Genomic DNA, 23342 nt, shown 5'->3' with positions numbered 1-23342 from the left:
TCAATCAATCTTCCTTTCCTTCCTAATCCTTGGGTTTATCCTCCTCACATCTGGTAGATCTATAGCCTATATTCTCTCTACAGGGAAGGACTGACTGGAAGAGCCAGAATCCTGACCACTGCTGGATGGCACCACCATGAAAGGTCACAGCAGGGTAAAATCCAATTTTCTACTAATAAGGACAAGCTAAAAATTCACACACACCCAGTTCAAACAGTTTTTTAATCTTCTCTCCCTCCAGGCAGCGAAGACAATAACAGCTACAACAGGAAAACCAGAATAATCTCTGGGGACATAGAACAAAAGGGACAGTGGGCTTCAGCTCCCAATGCCACATCAGATGATCATTAGAGTCTGTCTGGAAGAAAATAAACTCTGCTGCCACAGGGGATGGGTCACTCTTGTCCCCATAAGAAAACAAGCATTCCTTCTGAAGAAATAATATTAATAAAATTAGTTCACATTGGTATAGCCCTTTGGGGTACTCAAAGTGCTTTTATTCTAATGAGACTGTGAGGTGGGAATAACAAGTATCACTCCCATTTTACAGATGAGGAAGGGAAGGGAAATCACTTGCCAATACAGAAACACATAATCAGTAGGTGTCAGAGCTGATCTGAACCCAAGTATAACCAGTCTCTGAGTGAGAATTGAGTGAGGTTCACCAGTCTCTCCATTAACCCCCGCTTGGGTTTTATCCTCCTCACATCTGGTAGATTTATAGCCTATATTCTGATGATTCCTTGGGTCCTAAACCTAAAGGCCTTTTTTTAACCTTTCTTTTTGTTCCCAGGGCTTAGCACAATTCCTGGCACATAGTAGGTGTTTAATAAATGCATTTTGTCTGATTGAGTGACTGGAAATTGGAGTAAAAGTAGTGTATCTTTTAGAAAGTCATTACCCCAGCAGCACCAGTACCAAAGAGATAATGTATAAATGACACTTTGTGGTGTGCTATGGCAAATGAATTATATATACAGTCTTTGTGGTGCAACAGAAAGAGTTCTACATTTGGAGTCAGAGGTCCAGAGATCCTAGGTCCAAAGCCCACCTTTGCCATTTACTTCCTGTGTGACCGTGTGCCTCAGTTTCCTTGTCTTTAAAATGAAAGCACTGAACTAAGTAACCCTTGAGGTTCTTCTCAGTTCTTTTGTTGTTGTTCAGTCATTTTTGGTCATGTCTGACTCATCATGACCTCATTTGGGGTTTTCTTGGCAAGGATACTGAAGCGATTTGCCACTTCCTTTTCCAGTTCATTTTACAAATGAGGAAACTGAGGCAAACAGGGTTAAGTGACTTGCCCAGGGTCACACAGCTAGTCAGCGTCTGAGGCCAGATTTGAACTCAGAAAGATGAGTCTTCCTGACTTCATGCCCAGCACTATAACCACTGCACCACCTAGCTGTCCTCTTCCAGTTCTAAATCTATAATAATAATAATAATAATAATAGTAATGATTATTATAATGAAGAAGATGATGATGATGGACGATGACAAAGATGACAACCTATGTATGCAGTCACATAATAGAAACACATCAAATAAAACTTCAGAGGGGTTGGGGAGGGGAATGTAAGAAGATCTGAGAACAACAGAAGAAAACAAGGACAGTTCTACATGTTGTCTCCATCTCTGGATTCCCTTTTTGAGCAGTCACCACCTAAAAGTCCACAAGGGGTCAGTCTCTCCCTTCGAAGACAGTGCTTATGGCATTGTAGTTTCCTGTAGACCTGTTTCCTTTCTTTTTTCTCAAAACTCCAATCCAACTGGAACACGTTTTTATTATATGAGGAAGAATTTCAGGACAGTGGTTATTCAGCGTTTTGATTAGTACTAGAATTAAAATCACCTGCATTCTTGAACAATGTTAAACAAGAAAGCAGTCTCGTAAAACATAAATCGCCCTCACAGGACAATCCATCTCTATACATCCTTAGTCTATCCACCACTGCTGTCTACAGTCCCAAGTTAAGCCATCTTCCTCGTAGCTTTTCCCTAACATCTGATCTCTGGGAAAAGACTTCTGCCTGCTCCTTGGGTTCTATCACTCAAATTTTAGGTACACAGAGATTTCATTCATATTATAATCACTAAGATCTGCCTCTTAATACCACTGTGACTTTGGCAAAGTCACTTAACATTACTAAATCTATTTCTTCATCTGTAACAAGCAGGGGCTGTGCTAGATGGCTTCTGAAGTTCACTCAAGTTCTGGATCCTAGGATCTAGAAATTTGTGACCTCTAGATCCTTAATCAAGGAAAATGCACTGTTGACATTTTCTAATATTTCATCAAGGTGACACTAGATTCTCAAAGGCTTTGCCAATAGAACACAAGCCCTAGCAGGCAGATCCTAAGCAGGAAAGGTTTCAAATAACAGCTCTGTAAGAGACTATATATGCCTTTTGTCCAAGGACCTGCCTAGCTCAGTTCAGAGAGGCCTAGTTTTAATGCGGGGTGATGAAATTTTGGTCACAGAAACTCAGGAAAACCATTTCCTTTGATGCAGAGATGATGAAACACAGGATGGAAGAGGATACCCACCTATGAAATCACAAATCTCTGAAGTAGTAATGTATACAAGAAGAGTCATCTAACAATTCATGCAGTGGGGGGAAGAAGGGGATGAAAAACATTCACTAAAAATGAATGAATGAATGAATAAAAAGAAGAAACAAATTGGGTGGTTTCTCTATGGAGGATTTTTGTCAAGACAGGCACAGGAATCAACATGATGGGGGGAAATGAATAGGGATGTGATTTCCATTACTGGAAAATCTACTAGGAAACACTCTGATTGGTCTGCAAAATGAGCATAACAATATGTCTTTTGCTTGAAGCCTCTAGGCTAGACCAAATGATCCCTCAAGGTCCCTTCCAGGGCAATGTTCTGGGGTACTATGGTTTCTTGATGTGTTAGAAGGTGGCTTCCTCCCTTCTTCCTTCACACCCAACCACTCTTTGAATCCTCCATGCCAACAACCATTGTTTTGAACAATATCTGTGATTTCATTGGCACAGGAAATTCCTATCAAAGCAAATCAGTACCTGCTTTGCAACTTAAAATCTTAGAGGACTGATTGTGTATATGTGTATGTATATATGTATGTATGTGTTTATTAACTATATATTTCTGCTGCACATTTTTTTATATGTACTTCTTGCCCTCCCCATTATAATGTAAGTTCATTGAAAGTAGAGGCTGTTTCATTCTTTGTTCTTGTGACCAAGTATTTAACAGAGTGCCTGACACAAAGCTTAATAAATATTTGTTAATATGACTGATTTGAGGCTGGACTCTCATCTTCCCCAGAACTCTACATATAGTCACAGTACTTAGGAAGCCCCAGGTGTCAAAAAAGGCCAAATCCTAGAATTTTAGAACAAGTACAGTAAATTTTATCCTCTGAAATGGAAACTAACATGCTAATAAGAACCAAAATAAATGGATGAAATTAGTTGGCTCCAGAAGTGATCCAATCTAAGAAAATGAATGAGTTGTGGATGAAAATAGGTTATCTTCCAAAACAAAATCTTGAGGTATAGGGCAGAACTTAGCAATGGGGTGCCTGAAGAGGTGTTTAAACAAAATAAATAAATAAGTCCATACCTTTAGGTTGGATCAATTCATTAACAGGAAAGTGATTTATGTTCTGGGAAAAATCAATGATCAGCCCCGGAAATGAGAGTTCAGTTCTCCCACAGGGAGCCATCATATCACACTCCTTTAAGTTGAGGATGCCATTTGGATCTTTTTTTTTAGTTCTTCCCATTTTGCAGGTCATTCTATCTCCTCCTTGGGCTTCTATTATTCTCTCATTTATTCACTGAACAAATATTAATTAAATACCTACTATGTGCCAAGAACTGCACAAGGTACTTGGCATACAAAGACAAAAACAAAAGTCCCTAATCCTCAAGAGCTTTCCTTCTAAAGACACATAACATGTACATGAATAAAGTTAAAGCAAATAAAAAATATTTAGAAAATAAGGCTACCATCTAGCCTTGGAGAAAGGGGAAGAATTAATAATGGGGGGATTAAGAAAGGTCTACTGGGATGGCTAGAATAGAGCACAGGCCCTGGAGTCAGGAGGACCTAAGTTCAAATCCGGTCTCAGACACTTGACACACTTAGTAGCTGTGTGACCTTGGGCAAGTCACTTAACCCCAATTGGCCTGCCCTCCCAAAAAAAATAAACAAAAAAAAAGGTCTACTAACCACATGTTGGGGAGTAATGTGTAAGAAGACTGGAGAGGGAAGAAGGAGCAAAGTTTATGAAGGACTTTGAATGCCAGAATATTCTGTTGCTGTGTGATCAAGTGGAAAGTTTAGTAAAACTGACTTGTAAAACTGTTACACATAAGTGAGATAAAGCAATACTTCCAAAAGAAGTGGTTCTTGAGCTGAGCATTCAAGGGAGCTAAAGGTTCCAAGCTGGAGTGAGGAGGGAGGCCATCCCAGGCATGGAGGAAGAAGACCTAGGAAAAGGAATGAATTTGTCCAAAAGACAGAGAAGGGCAAGCTCTGTGATCTCAAGCAAGTCACTTCCTCCTCTCTGAGACACGGTTTCTTCATCTCTAAAATGAGAGATAGGATTAGACTAGGAAGGGGCCTTAGATAGATACCATCTAAACTATCTTATTTTACAGATGAGGAAACTGAGGCACAGAGAGGAGGAGTGATTTGCCTAAGGTCATTGTTAAGTGGCAGAACCAAAATCAAACTCAAGTCTTCTGATTCCAAGTCAAGTTCTAGTATCTGTGATTCTTAGTTTAACTAAATTGAAGAGACCACAGAGCCTGGAGTCAGGAAGACAGGAGTTCAGATCCAGCGTCAGACACGTTCTAGCTGTGTGACCCTAGATAAGTTATTTTACCTCTATTTACCTCTACAGTTTCCTCAACTGTAAAATAGGGATAATAATACTACCTACCTCCCAAGGTTATGGGGATTAAAAGAGACAATATCTGTAAAGTCCTTAGCATAGTGCCTGACACAGAGTATGCTTGTTTCCTTCCTTTCTTCCTTACCTGAGATACTTAAGATACACATTCACTTATTTGCATTGAAATGCAAATGATGACTATTCTCTTCCTTGAGGTTGCTCCAAGATATCTCTATTTAGTGATGGAAAAGAGTATTTTTATAAGGGGTCCCCAAGTCTAGCCTGGACAGGACCGGACAAAGGAAGCCATCAATCTTAGGAAGCTTCATAGAGGAAGTAAGGTTTCAACAACAGAGATACCCCTTGGCAACTGAAAAGAAGGTGTCAGGTAAATCAGTGCTGTTTTGGAAAGGGTTCAAAGGCGAGAATGGGACAAGTGGATACAGGACAAGTGATTTGGAGCAATTGTGCCTTAGAGGAACAGAAAAGGTGGGCGAGGACATGGAGTGGGCTGAAGAATCAGAGGTAGTCCAGGGCACCCTAGGGAAGGGCTTTGAAGTTAGGGTGAGGATCTTGGACTTGATCCACAAGGCATGAATAAAGTTTATTTAGTAATTCTCATGGAGGTAGGCTACCCACAAGCCATGCCTTTTATCTGAGGGTAGTTCTGCTGGGACCTCAAAAAATAAAAAAATATAAAAATACCACCCGTTCTTCTTATCTTCAAAGAAAAAAACCAAATTGAGGACTTGGCACTCTAATATGAAGCTCTCATTACTGCCTTAACTTGCTCCCCCCCCCCCCACAAAGGTTACTTGGACCCTGTGGAGACACTAGAATCCTAGAAGCCTGATGTAACTTAACCCCTTTGAACATCAGTTTCCTCATCTTTAAAATGATAATAGTCAATAATACCAGGGCTGTCTACCCCACAGGTCTGTTGAGGAGAGAGCACTTCACATCCTTAAAGTGTTTACAGTTATTGCATCTGCTCCAAACACTTTGAACCTTTCCCAGAGCATACATCTTTCTGCCTTTGCTCTTTGCATCTTCTTGCCTGTGAGGGCCATCTCCAATGGTCCTGACTTATATCTGGTCACTGAACCCAAATGGCTCCAGAGAAGAAAGTGAGGCTGGTGACTTTGCATAGCCCTCCCTCACTTAAATCCAATTACTTTTCAAGTCATGGCATCACCTTCCTGATGCCATGGCCCTCTTCAAGAACAAAAGACAACCAACGACAAGCCTAGAGCAGAGAACGCATCCAATCATTTTGTCTCAGTAATGGAACAAAAAAATCTGTCAACTAACAAGAAGTAAAACTTGTTTTCAAGAAAACTTGAGTTTTCTATATTTGTAAGGGGATGAACTAGGGAAGATTCCATAAAGGGGCCTATTCAAATAACCTTAGCAGGCTAAATTTCAACAGCTTTTTTTTTTTTTAAGTGTGCTTTTCATTCAAAGAAATGCCTTTATCCAACTGAATCATAAGGGAATGCCTTCATTCTCTGAAGTCTAGAAAGGCCAGCTCTAATTAAAACAATTCTGAGATATCACCTCACCCCTTTCAGACTGGCAAAAATGACAGAAAATGAAAATGACAAAATGCTGGAATGGATGTGGAAAAATTGGGACACTAATGCACAGCCGGTGGAGTTGTGAATCAGTCTACCATTCTGAAGAACAATTTGAAATTATACCCAAAGGGCTATAAAACTGTATATACCCTTTGACCTAGCCAATAACATTAGTAGGTCTATATCCCAAAGAGAGCAAAGAAAAAGGAAAATAGACCTATTTGTACAAAAAATATTTGTAGCAACTTTTCTTGTGGTCGGAAAGAACTGGAAACTGAAGGGAATGCCCACAAATTGGGGAATGGTTGAACAAGTATATGATTACAATGGAATGCTTCTGTGCTATAAGAAATGATGAACAGGATGGTTCCCAAAAAAACCTAGGAAGACTTATATAAACTCATGCAAAGTGAAGTGGGCAAACCCAAGAGAACATTGTACACAGTAACAGAAATATTGTAAGGCAGCTAAACTCCGAAAGACTTAGCTACTCTGATCAATACAATGAATGAATGACCCAAGACAATTCCAAAGGACTCATAATGAAAAATGATACCCACCTCCAGAAAGAGAAATGATATATTCTGAGTACAGATCAATGCATATCTTTTTTTTCTAACTTTATTTTTTTGTGTGTATGTGTGTTCTTTTGCAACATGGCTAATATGGAAATATGTTTTGTATAACTTCACATGTCTAATCAATATCATATTGCTTGCCTTCTCAAGGGGAGGAAAGTGGGAGGAAGACAATTTGGAACTTTAAAAAAATTTTACATATAACTGGGAAATATTTAATGAAATAGATAAAATTATGTTTAAAAAAAAGAAAAGAAAGACCAGCTCCAATTCTATTACTAGAAAGTCTGCTCTGTATAGGTATGCCTCAAGTTAAAAAAAAAACTACTAGAGGAAAATTTAGGCTTAAAAAGGGATAAATTAGGAGTTGATTATTTTATTACTCAATTCTGTAGCTTACAATAAGCTTTAAAGAGGTCTTTAAATAGCACCCTCCACATGCATTAAAATGTTTGTTTATACTCCATTCATTCTTGCCTCCTAGGGATGCAGTGTTACACAGTGGAAAGGAACTCTCAAGTCATTTACCCTTTTTGACCCTTGGTTTCCTCATCTGTAAAATTTGAGGATAAGACCAAATGACCTCAAAAGTGTCCTTCCAGTTTTAAATCTGATCAGGTCTTGAAACAGGAAGATTGGAGAAACACAAAAACTCCAGTGTTAGTGTCACTAAAGATCACTGAAGGTGAATCAAAAAATTAGAATAAAATTTTTGCAGCAGAGAGGACCTAAGTTCAAATTCTAACTTTGCCATTTGTTTCCTGTATGACCTTGGAGAATTCAATCAGTTTCTCTGGACCTCAGTTTCTCATCTGTCAAATGGGGGGAGGGGTTGTACTAGATGACTTCTGAGGTACCTTTGCATTCTAGCCATGATCTGATGACCTCTAATACAAGCAGGAGAACAGGCTTCTATATAGAAAAATTCAGCTCAGAGGCAACTTTTCCAACAATGACAGGTAGGATAACCACAACCCTTTAAAAATTCATACATTTATTCCATAAATCAAGATGTATGTATCTAAAATTTTCCACCAAGAGGAGAGCTTCTCCCCTGTGGCTTCAGTAGAGAGAGAAGGGAAAATGCCAGGCACGAAAGCAGTTGATGACATGAATCAGAAAAGGCATCTGGCTCACACCATTCCAGACACTATGCGTCCTCACATATCTCCCCCAACCCCCCCCCTTAACATAACACAGCTTCCAGAAAACACCACAGCTCCTAGATGCTGCCAGAAGCCTGGGGTACACAGTGTTTGCCCTCACACAGTCTTAAAAAAAGGGCAGATGTTGGAAAAAATGAATAAACTGGATGTGGAATCCAGGCCATATGAAGTCCAAACAGCATTCTGATATCTCTCCCAGCTACTCAAATTCCCCTGCCACACACAGCTTTCTTGGCAAGAATAGCTATCCTTAGCCCCCCAAAACCACCAAGCTCAAAGAAAGGGAACCTTTCCTAGATTGTGACAGATTCTCTCAAAATCATGTTCCCAAAAAGCAAGAACATTTGCCAGGGAGCAGGGAAGAAGATTTTTGGCCCCAATCTACCTCTGCCCTACAAAAATCCTACTTTAGCCAGAATGATCTTGCCTCATTGTTCCCAGAATGCCCCTTCTGTGTGCCAGTCTTTGTACTTTTGCTCATCTTTTTCTGCTCTGGAATGATCCCTACCCATTTTTCAAGGTTCAGTCTATGTTGTCTGTTTTGAACCTTCCTGACTAGTCTAGAACATGGTTATATAACTCTCCCTCTTCTGCACTCAAAGAGTACTTATCTTCTATATGTTGACAATTACAGACTGACTTGGGACATTGCTTGTATTGTTGTCTTATGCTGATATTTAACTATTCTAACAACTTTTTAAGGTGTCTATGGAACTCTGCCTATATCTCTTTGAACACACACAGCACATAACACAATGCTGTTATCATAAACACTCTCAAAGACTACTTGGTGAATGGATGGATGGATGAGTTAATGAATGAATGAATAAACTTCTCCAAAGTATAACGAAGCAATTGTCTGGGATCCATGAACCATACTTATTTTTCCATAAAGACACAAAGCACCAGTGATATGAGTTTTAGGACCTTCTACCTAAGGAACTGATTCTGCAGGCTTGAATTATTAAGTCAACCCATTTTGGACAGGTTCTTTGATGAGGAGTAATAGTGAGAGCTGAGAATTGGCAGTAAGTCAGGAGGCACATTCCTCTGTCCTGAGCCAACAGGACAAAGTAATGCCCAAGCCTGTTAACTTGAAAAATGAAATCAGTGGTGGTTTCCAAAACTTGTTGGGTCCTGACCTTCTCCTCTCCTAAATCCAGCTTGTCACAAGATGATCAAAATTGTTTCCTTTCAGATGAAAGTCTCATAATCTAGCCAGCCTAAAAAGGGGGTTGTTTGTCTCTTCCACTGGGAAATGTGATGAAATTTTCTGTAACATTTCTGAGTTATAACACTACTTTTTTCTGTTGAATAAAAATAAATGCACACTCAAACTTGTGTTGCTAAGGCAAATACTTTAAGCCAGAGTACCTGGGGGTTTTGTTTCATAATTGCTGTTTGTTAGAAAGAGAAGAAGAAAGGAAGACAGTACATACCAGGCAAGTGAAACCTACACCTGACACTAGACCCCACTGGAGACAGCCCAGGAACCTGAATTGAAGAGCATTGGAATAAAAGCACCATTGGTCCTGCTTCCAGTCTAGGTCCATAAGCCATCAAAGGGAAGCAATCACTGGGGAGAAGGAGACCCATGTTCCTTGCCACTGCCTCCACCAACTGCTGACTAATTGCAACCAATTGTCATAAAACCCAACAGCCCCAGGTATAGCTATAAATCCCATACTAACAGTCTCATAATCCAGTTTCCAGTTGAGTTCCACTGCCATTATCCCTTCAAGCAACCTCTGTTGAGATGCAACCTAGCAATTGTTTTTCCTAGTGCTTGAAGACTCTGCCTTCTTAGCACTCAGAGTTACTGAAGACTTGGAAAAGAAAGTCCTCACCATCAAAGTCCTTGGCATTGTCAAATGGTCCAACATCAGAAACAGGTAGAGTTTTAGCAGTAGAAATGACATTAAAAATAAATTACCAGGGGTGGCCAGGTGGCTCAGTGAGTAAGAGCAACGGTTCCAGTGTCAGGATGACCTGGGGATCGAATCCGGGCTCCGACACTTAGCACCACACCTAGAAATAACTGGCCGTGTAACCCTGAGCAAGTTACTTAACCCAGATTGCTCAAAAAAATAAATAAATAAATTAGCATCTGTTTTGCCACTGAATCCTAATGGCCATGGGATCTTTCTAGATGACTTACAGTTGAAACCTCTTACATATGTTGTCTCTTCCATTTGAATATGAGATTCTTAAGAGCAGAGACTGTCTTGCTTTTGTATTTGCATCCCCAGTACTTAGCATAGTGCCGAGCAAACATTAGCACATAGCAAACACGCATTAAATGGGTTTTTTCATTAATTCATTCATTTTTAAATGCCCAGAAAAGAACCAAATAAGTGGCACAAGAGTGTCCCACTTTAAAGAAATACACAGGAAAATTACAAAGTAGCAAAAATAGTTAAATTACAGGGTGATTAATCATATTACAAATAGTTTCTTTGTTTTATAGAAAGATTCAAAGCAAGGCTTCTTTAAGCAGACAGAACTTAAAATGCATTCACAGAATTTAAATCTACTCTCAACTTTCCATGAATACATTCATGGAATACAGTCACATATGCCTTAATGAGAAATCCTACAGGTCAGAAATGCTCTCAAAACTCCATGTAAACCTGGACTTTGCTTCATTACAATACAATAAAAAGATCCCCTGCTCAGAAATCAAAGAACCCGAGTTTAAATCCCACTTCTATACCTATTTACACGTGCATTGGATTGTTTCTTCCCCCACCCCCCACCAGAGAATATATTCCTGGCTAAGGACAGTTTCATTCTTTGAATTTGTATGATGGGTACCACAGAAGGTGTTTAATAAATGGCTGTTGATTGATTAGTTGACACTCTATAGTCCTATAACCTTGTGATTCTACATAATAATTTGGTATGAAATGAGAGACTTGAGTAAATCAGAGAAAGGGATAGACTACTGCTTCTGAATTAGGGAAATAATACGTATAGTAACATTTCAAAGATCTATTTCTCCAACATAAGTAGTCCCTCCACCAACACAGAATAAACACAACACCTCTGTGATATACACAGTAGATGTCAATAGCCTTCAGGCTACATAATGATAAGCCTCTCTGCACTTAATTAGAATAACCTCAGACAACAGATGTGTGTTTTGTTCAACAGGCTTCTTCCGTGCCTTTCCTCACAGACCTATCTGAAGTTCTGTTCCCTGGCATATCCTTTAAGAGCACAGGCTCATCTTCAACCCACAAAAAGATACCAAAGTGTTACTCCTGAAAAAGCAAATCATAACAAGATCAAACTCAACCTCTTTCCCAAAAATGGAAAGTGAGCTAAATTTGCTATAATTATAAGTAGGATTTTTTAGTCCTCAAAAGTTGGAAATGCCAGAACATTCTTCTTTAGCATTTTAAAAAGATACTTTACCAGGGCAGATATTTCCATCACCAAGAGAAACTGAAACAACTCCACATATTAACAGGTTTTTTTTTCCAAAATAAAAGTTACTGTGATCAAAAAAAAATCTACAGATAGATTTGTAAAGAGTATATTCCCAACAGAAGCAAAGCATCTAGAACAGGAGAAAGGGCAGTCCCACTGAACTTTGCCCTGCTCAGACTATATCAAAAATTATTTATTAAATAGTGACAATGCTTGAATAAGCAACACTTGGGCTGGTCCTCATACAAGTCAAGAAGTATTTGTTTTAAATATATTTTTTTTATTTTGCTAAATATTTCCCAGTTACATATAAAAAAATTAACTTTTAAAAAAATTCTGAATTTCAAATTCTCTCCCCTCCTCCCACTTCTTCCCTACCTCTTGATAAAGCAAGCAAACATCATATAGATTATACATATGAAGTCATGCAAAACATTTCCATATTAGCCCATGGTACAAAAGAAAACATACACACAAGAAAAGAAGAAAAGGAGAGATTTAATAAAAAAAAATTTTTTAAGAATGCTTTAATCTGCATTCAAGGTTTATCAGTTCTCTCCCTGGAAGGAGAAAACATTTTTTAAAAATTTATTTTAAACTTAAATACAAAATAAGAAGAGAAAAAGACATTATATTATTATATAAAAAGAAACATTATATATATTAAACTTAAATACAAAAGAAAAAAGCACTGTTATATGTATGGCAGAATGTAAGAGAGGATTCAAAATATACAGCAATAAATTTAGATTTCAAGAAAGTCTATATAATAAAAACCGCACATTGTGTTGAGAACTGTCCACCTCTTCTTTGCTTCCTTGTAAGTTTTCTTTTGTTTTCTGTTTTTTTTTCACTTTGTTCTTTTTTTCCTCCTTCCCCTGCCCCCACCAAAAAAAGGCTACATTTAAGTGTGGATATATGTGTGTATACACACATACATAAGCATATATATATATACATATACACACAAACATGTATAAATACATATAGTTGCATACACATACATATATTTAGATATCTAATAATCGTACTCATACATAGACATATACATCCATATGTATCTGTGTAAGATCATACTATATCTGTTTGTCCTGTTTTTCTCAGGGCTGCTATTTGGATATGATACCCGCTGAGCTCTCTTGCAACAAGAGCTGTTCATCTTTCAGATCTAGTGGATTTTGTATTGTCCATAATTGTGCGCACATTCTATGTGACGATGATGAGTAGAATTGTCTTTGCAGACATTTTTGTACATTTTTTTCTGTTTCAACTGCAGAGTGGAATTCTCTCCTACCTGCCACAATAATCAGGCCAGGATTGAGTAAAGAGACAATTTTCCAGGCACCTTTTCTAATCCCTTCCTTAAACTAGGAGGTGAGCGGTGCGATCCTTAAAAGGCTGTTCAGACACCCAGGGGGCTGCCAAATTCCACTGCTGCTTCCAGTGAGAAAGGACCCTATGGCTGCCCGTGTGTAGTATTCTGACTACAGCTCCCAATGTCCATATCAGAGAAGGTGCTGTGCTCTATGCTCTATGAGCAAAGCAGAATTGAAACATCTCTAAGGAAACACAGGATGCACAGATTTAGAAAATCCACCCCAAATGTTCACACGGACTGTTTGTGCCCAACCTGTGGTGGAGCATCCTGAGCTTGTATTGGTCCAATCAGTCACAACTGGATACATCGAAACTTGACCCTAGCATAGTAATGTCATTTTAGTCTTCGAGAATGAAAAACAATAAACAACAACCTCTATTTCTCTGAGGATACATAACATCTTCCTTCCCAAGTCCAAATCTTCCCATATTTTTTATAAGTCCACCAACTCATCATTTCCTACACCACAGCAGTATTCCAACCTTACACTGTCTGGTTATCTTAAATAGTCTAAAACAGTTTTGATTCATATGGCAGACATATAGTGTAATTTTCCTTTTTTCCTCTTTTAATTAAATCTATTTTAGCTTTAACTTTTTCTGAGAGCATAATTACTACTCTTGTTTTTTTTCTCCAGTAAATTCTACTCCTGATCTTTATTTTATGTTTATGAGCATGTCTTATTTCCTATTCCTCTATTCATCTATGACCTGCTACCTCACCATTCTAGTACTTAACCTACTCCTCCCCTTCCTCATCTTCCCATTCCCATGGACCTAAGCACCCTTTTATATAACCCCCTTATCATAGTCCCTCACCCAGTGGGGTTCCCTCTGAAAATCCCCTTGGCCGTTTATTTCTTTCTAAATTTAGAGGACTTTTATACTCTTCTAGATATATCTGTATTGTTCCCTCTTTAACCCATTCCTGATGATAAGGGTTCTAGAACTACCAGCCTTCTTCCCTATCTAATTCCTCTGTGTCAGCTCTTCCTCTCACACCTTATTTGTATAAGATAACTGCTTTTTTTTCCCTTTTCCTAGATGGTACTACTTTTTAGAACCACATATATTCAAGTAGACCTCAATCTTTCTTTTAAACTATTCAATTACTGATTATAATCTTAGACATAGTTACATTTTCCTTCATAAAAAGTAAACAGTCTGTCCTTATTGAATCCCTTGAAATTAGTCTTTGATGTTTACCTTATATTTCTCTTGGATCTTATGTCAAATGCTCTATTGAATTCAGGGTTTTTTGCCATAAAATTCTGAAAGTCTGGCAATTCCTTGAATGCCAATTTTTTTTCATTCAGGATTATACTTAACTTTGCTGGGTATAATATTTTGGGCAGCAACCCCAGTTCTTTTGCTCTTCAATATATAGTGTTACAAGACCTGCAGTCTTTTAATGTAGCCACTGCTAGGTCATGTGTGAGTCTATTGTGGCTCTGCCATATTTGAACTGTTTTTGTTTTCTTGTTTCTCATGATATTTTGTCCTTGAGCTTGAGGTTTCAGAATTTAGCTGTGATATTCCAGTAGGTTTTCCTCATAGGATCTCTTTCAGGGGGTGACTGATGCATTTTTTTTATTTCTACTTTCCCATCTTGTTCTAATACTTCAAGACAATTTTCTTTAATTATTTCTTGTATTATTGTATCAAAATTAATTTTTTTAATTGTAGCTTTCAGGGAGTTTGATTATTCTTACATTTTCTCTTTTTGATCTGTTCTCCAAATCAGTTGTTTTTCTTATGGGATGTTTTACATTCTCCTCTACTTTTTTCATTCTTTATATTTTATTTTATTATTTCTTGGCCTCTTCTAACTTCGCTGGCTTCCCCTTGCCCAATTCTAATTTTCAAGTTGTTTTCTTTATTAAGATTCTTGATCTCCTTTTCCAGCTAGTTAACTTTCTTTTCATAATGTTCTTGGAGGTTTTTTGGATTATTCTTTTTTTTATTTTTTCCTCAATCGTTCTCATTTGATTTTTAATGTCTTTTTTTAAGTTCTATGAATTCTTTTTGGGTGGGTGACCATTTGATATTTGAGCAGGTGCTCTGGGGTAGGAGAGGCTTCTTTTGCTTCAGTATCCTCCACTGAAGATAAACTCAGATTTTCTCTATGCCCATAATAATTTTCTATCTTTGGGTTCTTTTTCCTTTGCCTGCTCTTAAAAAAAAATTATAGCAACTTGTTGTAATCACCTCTAGGTCTGGAAGATGGGGAAGGATACCTCTGGCCTCAGATCTGCCTTCAGTTCTCCCCTGTGGCCTGGAACCAAAAATCAAGAACTCCACCCTCCTCTATGTGTCCACAGCCAGCAAAGTTCTCATACCACTGCTTCGGCACTAACCAGGCACATGCTGCTTCGGCATCTCAGCAGTACAGCTAGGCCTGGCGTCCCTTATCAGAAGAGGTTTCCTCAGTCTTCCCCTGCTCAGACACCAGACTCCCCACACTGTCCAGGAGATGATTGCTGTGGCTGGGGTCAAGGCTTCCTCCCAACCCAGCTAACCTCAGGGTTTACCACTTGCAAGTCCTGGGAACAATCTGTTCAGCCATTCCATAATTTATGGGCATCATCTCAATTTCCAATTTTTTTCTACCACAAAGAGCTGCTGTAGATATCTTTGTACCAATAGGTCTATTTTCCCTTTCCTTTAATCTCTTTGAGATATAGACCTATGTAGTGGTATTGCTGGGTCAACAGGTATGTGCAGTTTTATAACCCTTTGAGTGCAGTTCCCATTTGTTCATTTTCTTTCTCTATCTTGCCAATCTAATTGGTGTGAGGTGATATCTCAGAGTTGTCTTAATTTCTATTTCTCTAATCAATAGCAATGCAGAGCATTTTTCCTATGACTACTGACAGCTCTGATTTCTTCTTCTGAAAACTGCCTGTTCATATCCTTTGAGTATTTATCAACTGGGGATGGTGCTTATTTTTATAAACTTGGCTTGGTTTCCTATATATCTGGGAAATAAGGTGTTAATCAGGGAAACTTGATGTAAAAATTTTTTTCACAGTTTCCTGTTTCCCTTCTAATTTTGGCTGTGTTTTGTTTGTATGAAAGCTTTCTAATTTCATGTAATTGAAATTACTCATTTTACTTCCCATGATCCTCTCTATTTCTTTTTTTGGTCCAGATTCATAGATCTGAGAGGTATATTTTTCCATGCTCCTTTAAATTACTTATGATATTACCCTTTATGTCTAGATCATTTATCCATTTTGACCTTATCTTGGTATATGGTGTGAGATGTTGGTCTATGCCTAGTTTCTGCCAAACTGCTTTCTAACTTTCCCTAAAGTTTTTGTCATATGGTGAGTGCTTACACCAAGAAGCATTTATTATGTGTACTATATGCCAGACACTGTGTTAAATGCTGGGAATACACATAGAAGCAGAAAGAAAAATAGTCCTTGGAACTTACATTCTAATGGGAACTCATAAAAAGGGAACTGAAAAATGAGGTGGGAGGAGGAAAGGAGAACAACATTGTAGAGAGAGAGTCAAGAAATTCTGGGAGAATCAAAACTACAGCCTGGAGAGGAATGAAGACACAGGCCTGGCCCTAGGCTTCATTCTTAGAACAGAGTTTCTAAGAAGAACCAGCTAACCAAAGGGAGAGGTCAAAGGGTTGAGGATGTTTCCAATGTGTGAAGTCCAGACATATAATCCACTGCTGGCCTCATATCTGACACTTTTCCAGACTTGTAGATTCATAAGAATTTAGAAGTTACTAACACTTGAAGGGTAATGGGTTACCTCCACATAATGAAGCAGGAATGAGAAATTTCAACAGAACTGTATGTATTTTACAATAGATAGAGATTCACTAATAGTGGGGGGGTAGGGGGCGAGGGGGGGAGAACCAGTTGGGATCATTGTGTAGTAAAAGATCAGGAGACTAAAGACAAACCATAGACATGGTACCCAAAGGTAAAAAAAGGTGGGCTGACAAAGAATACTGAAAATATACTAAAGGAGCTTCTCTCTCTCTCTCACTCTACCTTTCCGGTCTTCTTGCACCTTATTCCCCTCTATGTATTCTGCAATCCAATATCTCTGTCCTCACTGTTCCTCACACAGGACACTCCATATTCCAACTCCAGCTATTTTCTCTGGCTGTCCCTCCATTCCTGGAACTCTCTCTCTTCAGCTCAGCCTCCTGGCTTCCCTGGCTTCCTTCAAGTCACAGCTAAGATCTCACCTTCTAGAGGAAGCCAATTCTTAGTGCCTTCTTTCTGGGGTTATTTCCAATTTATCCTGTGTATATCTGCATCCTGTATATCATCCTGTACATAGTTATGTGTTGTCTCCCCCATTAAACAGTGAGCTCCTTGAGAGTAAGGATAGTTTAGTTTAGGTTTGTCTTACTTTATATCCTCTGTACTTAGCACAGTGTCTGGTATATACTGGATGCTTAATAAATGCTTGTTGACTTGACTCTCATTCTAGGTGCCAAACAATACACCAATAATAACATGGGAAACAAAGGAGATGAGAAATATTCAAACCAGGAATACAAAGAGACTTACAGTCATCCATATAGCTCTTACCTTCTTTAATCCTCCAAATAAGGCATCTGTCTCCAGTTCAAATTCTTGGTCCAGTTCCTTTTCATGTGCTGGCAAAAAGAAGAGCATCCATTAATCAGAGCTCTGGCTAAAGGGGGGCTGGCTCAGCTTGCCTTGGGCAAGCAGAACCTGTTCTATATTGGATGTATATGTGCACATGCATGCATACATAAGCATAAATTCTTATCTGGGTCCAAAAAGTAACTTAAGTGGCACAATATAGGGAAGGTTTAACTAGACAAAAGTTCACCTGAAAGAGTTCCAGGAGTTTTTGTGGACTCCAAGCTCAACACGAGACAAGCCAAAAGGCTACCGCAATCTTAATACAACATTCACAACAGAAGCACAGTATCCAGGGCAAGGGAGAGAACAGTCCCACTGAACTCTGCTGTGATCAGGCCACATCAATGAACAGTCATTTGTTAAATATCTACAATGTGACAGGCATTGTACCAGGCACTAGGGATAGAAACAAAAGTGAATTTGTACATATATAAGCAGATAAAGAATACGTACAAGGGCTATAAAACTGTGCATACCCTTTGACTCAGTAATACCACTACTAGGTCTGTATCCCAAAGAGATTTTTTAAAAGGGGAGGGGAAGAGGCTTTTAAACTAAAATACTCAACTAATTAGTTTCCCCTAATTTGGGTAAAAGTATGAAACACAAATACAGCTATTCAGAGATGAAAGGTAGGTCAGTTTCTAGGAGTGACGGCATCATTCTAGCACATAATTTGAGACTGGGTCATAGAATTAAGGATCAGACCTAAATTGAAGGAATGCCCATCAATTGGGGAATGACTGAACAAGCTGTGGTATATGACTGTGGTGGAATTCTATTGTGCTGTAAGAAAAGATGAGCAGGATGGTTTCAGAAAAACCTGCAAAGATTTATATGAACTGATTCAAAGTGAAATGAGAACCCAAGAGAACATTGCACACAGTAAGAGGAATATTGTAAAGATCAATTGTTAAAGACTTAGCCACTCTGATCAAGACAATGATGCAAGACAATTCCAAAGGACCCGTGATGTAAAAATAATATCTACCTCCAAAGAGAGAACTAATGAACTCTGAATGCAGACTGAAGCTTTTTTTTTCACTTTATTTTTCTTGGGGGTGGGGATTGCATGTGTTTTCTAATACGGAAATGAGTTTTGCATGATTTCACATGTCTAATAGATATCAAATCGCTTGCCTTCTCAAAGGAGTGGGGGAGGAGTAGAAGAGAGGGAGAGAATTTAGAACTCAAAATTTTTTTTAATGAATGTTAATCTTTTAAAATGTAATTGGGAAATATTTAATAAAATAAAAATATATTTTAAAAGAATAAATACATAAGAGAAATATTCATTTTTCATGGCTCCTAAGATTCCCATTTAGCAAAAGGCATATTATCCTAGTGTCAGGAGTTTGGAGCAGTCAAATATTTGTCAGATGACTGGTAATAATAATAATTTCCATTTCTATAGTACTTCAGCACTTACTGTGGTATGGAAAAGATATTCCTTTCACTTTGCTGGAATCTGACTGATCCAGATACCAAAGAGTCTGGTAGACAAGTACATTTTCAGTCTTAATGATTTAATCAACTTCCATTGGGATCCCTCTTCAACCTTCATCCTTAAAAACTGAAGAGGCCTTGATACTTACGAGATTCTGAAGTACTAGGATCAATCACATTTTAGGAAGGTCATCAGTAATATGGAGGGCATTCCCAAGATGGAGGCAGGATAGTGAAGGGCATCAAGGTGATATCATATGCCCCCATGAACCATTCTAGCACCCTGAACTTATCTGCTGGGTCAGTAAGATGCCCCAATATAGGGAGTGCTGAACAAAAGCTTTGAGTGCATGTGAAAGCACCCACAAGAATACAGCTAGGTGGTATAGCAGACAGAGTGCAGGAGCTATAATCAGGAAAATTCAGATCCAGGCTCTGCTTTAGCAGCTGTGTGAGTCTGGCCTGGGAGGCTGGGGGAGGGGACCCAGGGGGGAGAGAAAACACTGCCTACCTCAGTTTCCTCATTTGTAAAATAGGGTCATAATAACACCTACCTCCCTGGGTTGTTGTGAGGATCAAATGAGATAGTATTTGTAAACTACTTTGTAAACTTTAAAGTATGCTGTTGTTGTTGTTGTAGAAAGAATATGCTTTGGAGCAAAGAGTTATTAAGTTTTTTTATGTGTGCGTCATAGACCCCTTGGTCAGTCTTGTAAAGTCTATGGGCTCCTCCCCAGAATAATGTGCTTAAATGTATACTATAAAAAACATGATGTCACAAAATAAACCAATTATATTGAAATACAATTATCAAAATACTTAAAAATTAATTTTTGACATAGCAACATGTGTTTTATTAACATTAAATAATAAAACAACATATTAAAATACGGTCAATTGGGCAGCTAGGTAGTGCAGTGAATAGAGCACCAGCCCTAGAATCAGGAGGACCTGAGTTACAATCCGGCCTTACACATTTAACACTTACTAGCTGTGTGACCTTGGGCAATTCACTTAACCCCAATTGCCCTGCCTTCTCCCCTCCAAAAAGGAAAAAAAAAAAGAAAATATAGTCAAGTTAAAGTATTTTTTTAAAGACAGCATTTTGAAGACTACTATTGATTAACATGAATAAGAATATTAAACTGTGGGGTGGTCTTTAAGAAGAAAAGACTCATTTGGTGTTGGACTTCTAATCAATTTCCAACTATAATGTGATATAAAAATATCTGTGATATCTATTGATGACAAAGTCACAGGTCACACTATGATTCAGTACCTACTCTCATAACAGAAGGAAATACTAAATTTCAGTTAGAGGTTAGTGAAAATAAAGACATACATTTCTGTTTGTTTTTTTCCAATCCAAGTTCACAGACCCTCTTGATATCTATTAACAGACCCCAGGTCTAATTTTGATTCTAGAAACTGGCTCTGGGTAATTGAGAGTTAAGTCAGAAATTAAATCCACAAACAAACATAATAGCACCTTCATTGTTGTTGTTGTTCATTAACTTTGTGTTAACATTTAGGTGTATCTAAGGAGAACAAAGTGAGTTCTCCAGGTCCCCCTCTCAACAAGAAAGATCTCTGTTTTTGTCTCTCTGAACACACTGCCCCACCCTCACAGCAGTCCCACACCTCCCTCTATCAAAAATCAAGATGAGGAAGGTAAGTTAATTCTCACAGGTAAGCAGCCACTATGGATCAGAGCTGTCTGTACCACTCCAGCGTCTCCCACTGTCCTCCAGGGCCTTGACTCTGCTCCCGGCTGCTTTTCTGCCATTTTTGCACATGCTGCCCCTATTCAGGTAAGGCAAACCAAAAGACTAGAGCCCAGTGTTTTGTTTTTTTTTTCTCCTCTTCCTTCCCCTCTTCTCTTCCTCTTCCCTTTCCTCCTCTTCCTTTTTTTGTCTCTTTTCTAGGCCAATCCAAATCCCATCTGGCTGTTTCTATCACAATTACATGATCTAGGAAATGAAATAAATCTCCTAAGGGCCCAGACCACTCCTCCTACCTACAGGGAACAGGACCCCAAATTCCAGAGAGCTATTACATTCATATCTACAAATCCCAGGGAGCTTTAGTTATATCAATAATGGTCATTTCTATGAAAAATGTGCCTCTGAGCTCTCAAAAAATGTTTCACAGACCTCAGCCGTGAGAGCAGGCCCCCATCTCTACACAGTCCATAATAAATTTGAAAAATTAGCAATAGAGGTGAGTCAGACTCTGCTCGTCTTTTTTCTCCCTTCTTCTCTGAGTATCATGTTCAAAGATCTCAAAGCACAGATCTGAGAAGGAAGGCAACAGAAAATACTGTTCCCCAACAACAATTTCTGGCCTAGAATCCAAGGAATGCATAGAAAATGACTGAAATATTACTGACATGTGAAAGGCAGGATTTTTTTTCCTAGAGATATATATAAGTAATCTGGGAAACCAGTTAGTCAGTTATTGCTTCCCACAATCTGATCAAACCAAAGCAAGATGTACACTGCCAGAAAGGCCTGTGTAGCATTCTGCATTTCCAGCCCCTGGGGCATTAGTTATATGTAACAAGTCTAACTAGGATACCTAATCCTTGTGTGTGAGAGTTCTTTCATTTCTAAGGTGTAGCCTGTGATTTATTTCAAAAATTATTTAAATTGTTTAAAGAAAATCAGATGCCAAATGGTGAGGAAAGTGCTTCCTATTCATACATTTGCCACAAACTAAATTTACCATACAAGAATCAATTGGGGCATATAGGAACAATTAATCTAAAGAAAAGGGGAAAGGGTGCCATTCCACTCTCTTCAAGTGTTTGTGGGGTGGTGATGTGAAAGAGGGATTAAATTGTTTTGCTTGGCCCCAGAAGGTAGAAGGAGGACAATGAGAGTAGAAATTTCAAAGAGGCAAAATTACACTTGATATAAGGAAGAATTTCCTAACAATTAGAGCTATCCAAAGTTGGAATGAACCTGCCTCAGAAGGCAGTAGATGGGAGCCTTCTCACTACAGGACTTTAGGCAAAGTCAGGATGACCACTCTTTAGGTAAGTTGTAGAGAGGATTCTTATATAGGGATATGCTGGGCTACATGATCTCTGAAAGATGCCCATAGACTTGTACTCTGACAGGCCTCCCAAGGCAAGCTTGCAACAGGGAGCAGAAGGTAGTAAAGCTTAACCCACAAATGCTCATACATGCAAAACTAAGACAAATCTGGCTTCCAGGCTCTTACTGACATGAGGCATAAAACTTGACACTCAAACAATGCATCGTTCTCTTTATCATTACCCCCCAGTACAAAATGACACCCATGGAGCTTTTACACTAAAATATTCAACTATTTAATTTGCTTCCTGTAATCTGGAAAAAACATATGGACAACAAACAGTCATTCAGAGATGGAAGGCAGCTCAGTTCCCAGGCATGATTGGCATCACTGAAGCAAGTAATGTGAGACTGGATCACAGAATTAAGGATAAGACCTTAAAGTCATCTTGGTCTAATCTTATTTTACAGATCAGGAAACTGAGGTTCACAGTATATACAAGATCATACAGATAGTAAGTAAAAGAAACAGACTCCAAATTCAGGTCTTTCCTCTGTGATGGTCTCCAGTATGTCCTTCCTCCAAAACATGATCACCTGACTAACCTTAATAAAGCATCATGGCATTTTCTTCATCAAATGCCTTTTCAGGTTCCCTATTGCTTCTTGATTCAGGGAAGCTAGGTAGTACAATGGACAGAGCAGCACTGGGCCTGGACTTAAGAAGACCTGAGTTCAAATGTGACCTTAGACACTTACTAGCTGTGTGATCCTTGGCAAGTCACTTAAATTAACCCCATTTGCTTCAGTTTCCTCATATGTAAAATGAGCTAGAGAAGGGAATGGCAAACCATTCCAGTATCTTTGCCAAGAAAACACCAAATGGGGTCAGGAAGAGTCAGACAGGACTGAATTGACTGGATAACAAATTGCTTCTTAAATAACATCTAAACCTAGCACTTAAGAACCTCTACAATCTGGTACCTAACCTACTTGTCAACTTTTATCTTCCACTATACCCAACCCAATTACCCAGCCAACCTGGAAAATTTCCCAGTTCTCCAACATACCTTAGACTTGCCCACCATTATTTGTATCATCCTCTTCACCTGAAACAACCTTAATTATGCCTATCTCATCCTGCTGAGATTTTATCTTTAAGGCCCATCCCAAATGTCAATTTCTCTGT

The 23342-nt window shown here is 38.6% G+C and overlaps 1 protein-coding gene across 1 annotated transcript in view; it reads right to left on the bottom strand.

The window, feature by feature from the left end:
* HHAT (hedgehog acyltransferase) overlaps positions 1–23342 on the bottom strand; it is a 192236-nt gene that overhangs the window by 79003 nt on the left and 89891 nt on the right. Inside the window, exon 3 of the mRNA XM_069074787.1 lies at positions 17589–17656. Coding sequence (XP_068930888.1) covers positions 17589–17656 — 68 coding nt within the window. The remainder of the gene's footprint in view (positions 1–17588; positions 17657–23342) is intronic.

Source organism: Petaurus breviceps, unplaced genomic scaffold (assembly GCF_028583685.1).
Source record: "Petaurus breviceps papuanus isolate PSGF00001 unplaced genomic scaffold, PetGlider_PUasm1.0 90895, whole genome shotgun sequence".
Taxonomy (NCBI): domain Eukaryota; kingdom Metazoa; phylum Chordata; class Mammalia; order Diprotodontia; family Petauridae; genus Petaurus; species Petaurus breviceps.
Note: the sequence above shows the minus strand (reverse complement) of the source record. Positions and strands in the feature narration are given on the sequence as shown.